Here is a 1,940-nt window from a genome sequence, read left to right as displayed (position 1 = left end):
CTACCTATGCCAACACTTGAGGATGATGTGCACGACATAGTTGTTGGTGAGGATGAAATAGAAAGAAAAATCAAGGAAAAAGCAGTAGGCGAAGAGCCAAGCACCAAACAATCTGAAAAAGGGGATGCAAATCATGATGAGAAAGCAGGCAACACAAAAGATATTGATACAACTCCAATTTAAATGCAAAGACCTCCTCCTCTTTTTCCGCAAAGATTGAAGAAAAAAGCCGAAGATAGAAAGTTTCTTAAGTTTATTTCCATGTTGAAACAACTTTCAGTAAATGTTCCCTTATTAGAGGCGCTAGAAAAAATGTCGGGTTATGCCAAGTTTATGAAGGATCTTGTCACAAAGATGAGAACGGTAAGCTTTGAACCGGCTAACAATTTGCATCATTATAGTACAATTGCCACTCACTTCCTTGTGCAAAAGAGAGAAGACCCAGGTGCATTCACTATACCTTGTACCATTGGGGTATTTAATTTAGCAAAAGCGTTGTGCGACATGGGTGCTAGAATTAACTTGATGCCACTCATGATATTCCGAAAATTAGGCTTGGGAGTCCCCAAATCAATGTCAATACAGCTCTTGATGGTAGTTCATACTGCGAAGAAGCCCGTGGGCATTATTTATGATGTCCTAGTGAAGATTGAATCATTTATATTCCCTGATGACTTCATGATTCTTGACTGCGAAGTAGACTTTGATGTTCCTATCATTCTGGGTAGACAATTCTTGGCAATAAGACATGCTTTGGTAGATATGGAAACTGGCAAACTAAAATTTTGACTAAATAATGAAGAAGCGATCTTTGATGTATGATGAGCAATGAAGCATCACAATGATCTATGAGTTGTATCCGTGATTAATATTGTTGATGATTTGAAACTAGACATATCTATAGAAGAGAGGTTGGGTGTTGAAGCTTTAGCTTCCGTTATCATGAACTTTGATAAACATCACATTGGAGAGTATAATGAGATCGTTTGCGCACTAAATGGCCTTAGGAATTTCAATCACACACCCAAGAGACTAGACTTAGACTTAAAGAATAGAGCAACTCTGCCCGCGAAGCCATCAATCGAGGAACCTCCAACTTTGGAACTCAAAGCACTGCTAGCTCACTTGCAATATGCATTATTGGGACCCAACAATACGCTCCTAATCATAATAGATGCCAATCTTCTTCAAAAGAAAGTAGAAGCTCTTACATCCGTCTTGAGGCATTTCAAAAAAGCAATAGGGTGGTCCATAACTGACATCATTGGCATACCACTAGGCGTCTGTACTCATAAAATCCAACTCATGCCGTATTTTAAACCAAGCATTGAACACCAACGACATCTCAACCCACCTATGCAAGAGGTAGTTAAAAAACGATCATCAAATGGTTAGATATTGGAGTTGTTTATCCAATCGCAGATAGTAATTGGGTAAGTTCTTTCCAATGTGTACCAAAAAAGGTGGTATTACTGTGGTTCCAAATGCAAAGATTGAACTTATTCCAATGAGGCCTATCACCAGTTGGAGAGTGTGTATGGGTTATCGCAAGCTCAACTTATGGACTGAAAAAAATCACTTTCCAATGCCTTTCATAGATCAGATGCTCGACCATCTCACTGGAAAAGGTTGGTACTATTTTCTTGATGGATATTCAGGCTATAATTAGATCTCTATAGCACCAGAAGACCAAGAGAAGACAACTTTCACATACCCATATGGGACTTTGCTTTCAAAAGAATGCCATTCAGATTGTGTTATGCACCGACAACCTTTTAACGTTGTATGATGTCTATCTTTTTAGACATGGTGGAGGATACAATTGAGGTTTTCATGGATTATTTTTTAGTGGTTGGTGACTCATTCGAGGATTGCTTGGCTTATCTCTAAGACGTACTATGAAGGTGTGAAGAGTGAAACTTTGTGCTAAATTGGGAGAA

At 38.7% G+C, this 1,940-nt stretch overlaps 1 protein-coding gene across 1 annotated transcript; it reads left to right on the top strand.

Moving 5' to 3' along the window:
* Positions 1-312: 312 nt before the first annotated feature.
* LOC129870996 (uncharacterized) lies at positions 313-789 on the top strand. The gene has a single exon (XM_055945866.1). It carries the CDS (start codon positions 313-315, stop codon positions 787-789), a length of 477 nt encoding a protein of 158 aa, XP_055801841.1.
* Positions 790-1,940: the final 1,151 nt, after the last annotated feature.

This window comes from Solanum dulcamara, chromosome 2 (assembly GCF_947179165.1).
Source record: "Solanum dulcamara chromosome 2, daSolDulc1.2, whole genome shotgun sequence".
Taxonomy (NCBI): domain Eukaryota; kingdom Viridiplantae; phylum Streptophyta; class Magnoliopsida; order Solanales; family Solanaceae; genus Solanum; species Solanum dulcamara.
The sequence above is the reverse complement of the archived record's forward strand: the minus strand, read 5'-3'. Positions and strand labels throughout refer to the sequence as shown.

Bases quoted from the DNA above. Each gene is read 5' to 3' on its own strand.
- LOC129870996 (XM_055945866.1), top strand. From the start codon at position 313: ATGTCGGGTTATGCCAAGTTTATGAAGGATCTTGTCACAAAGATGAGA.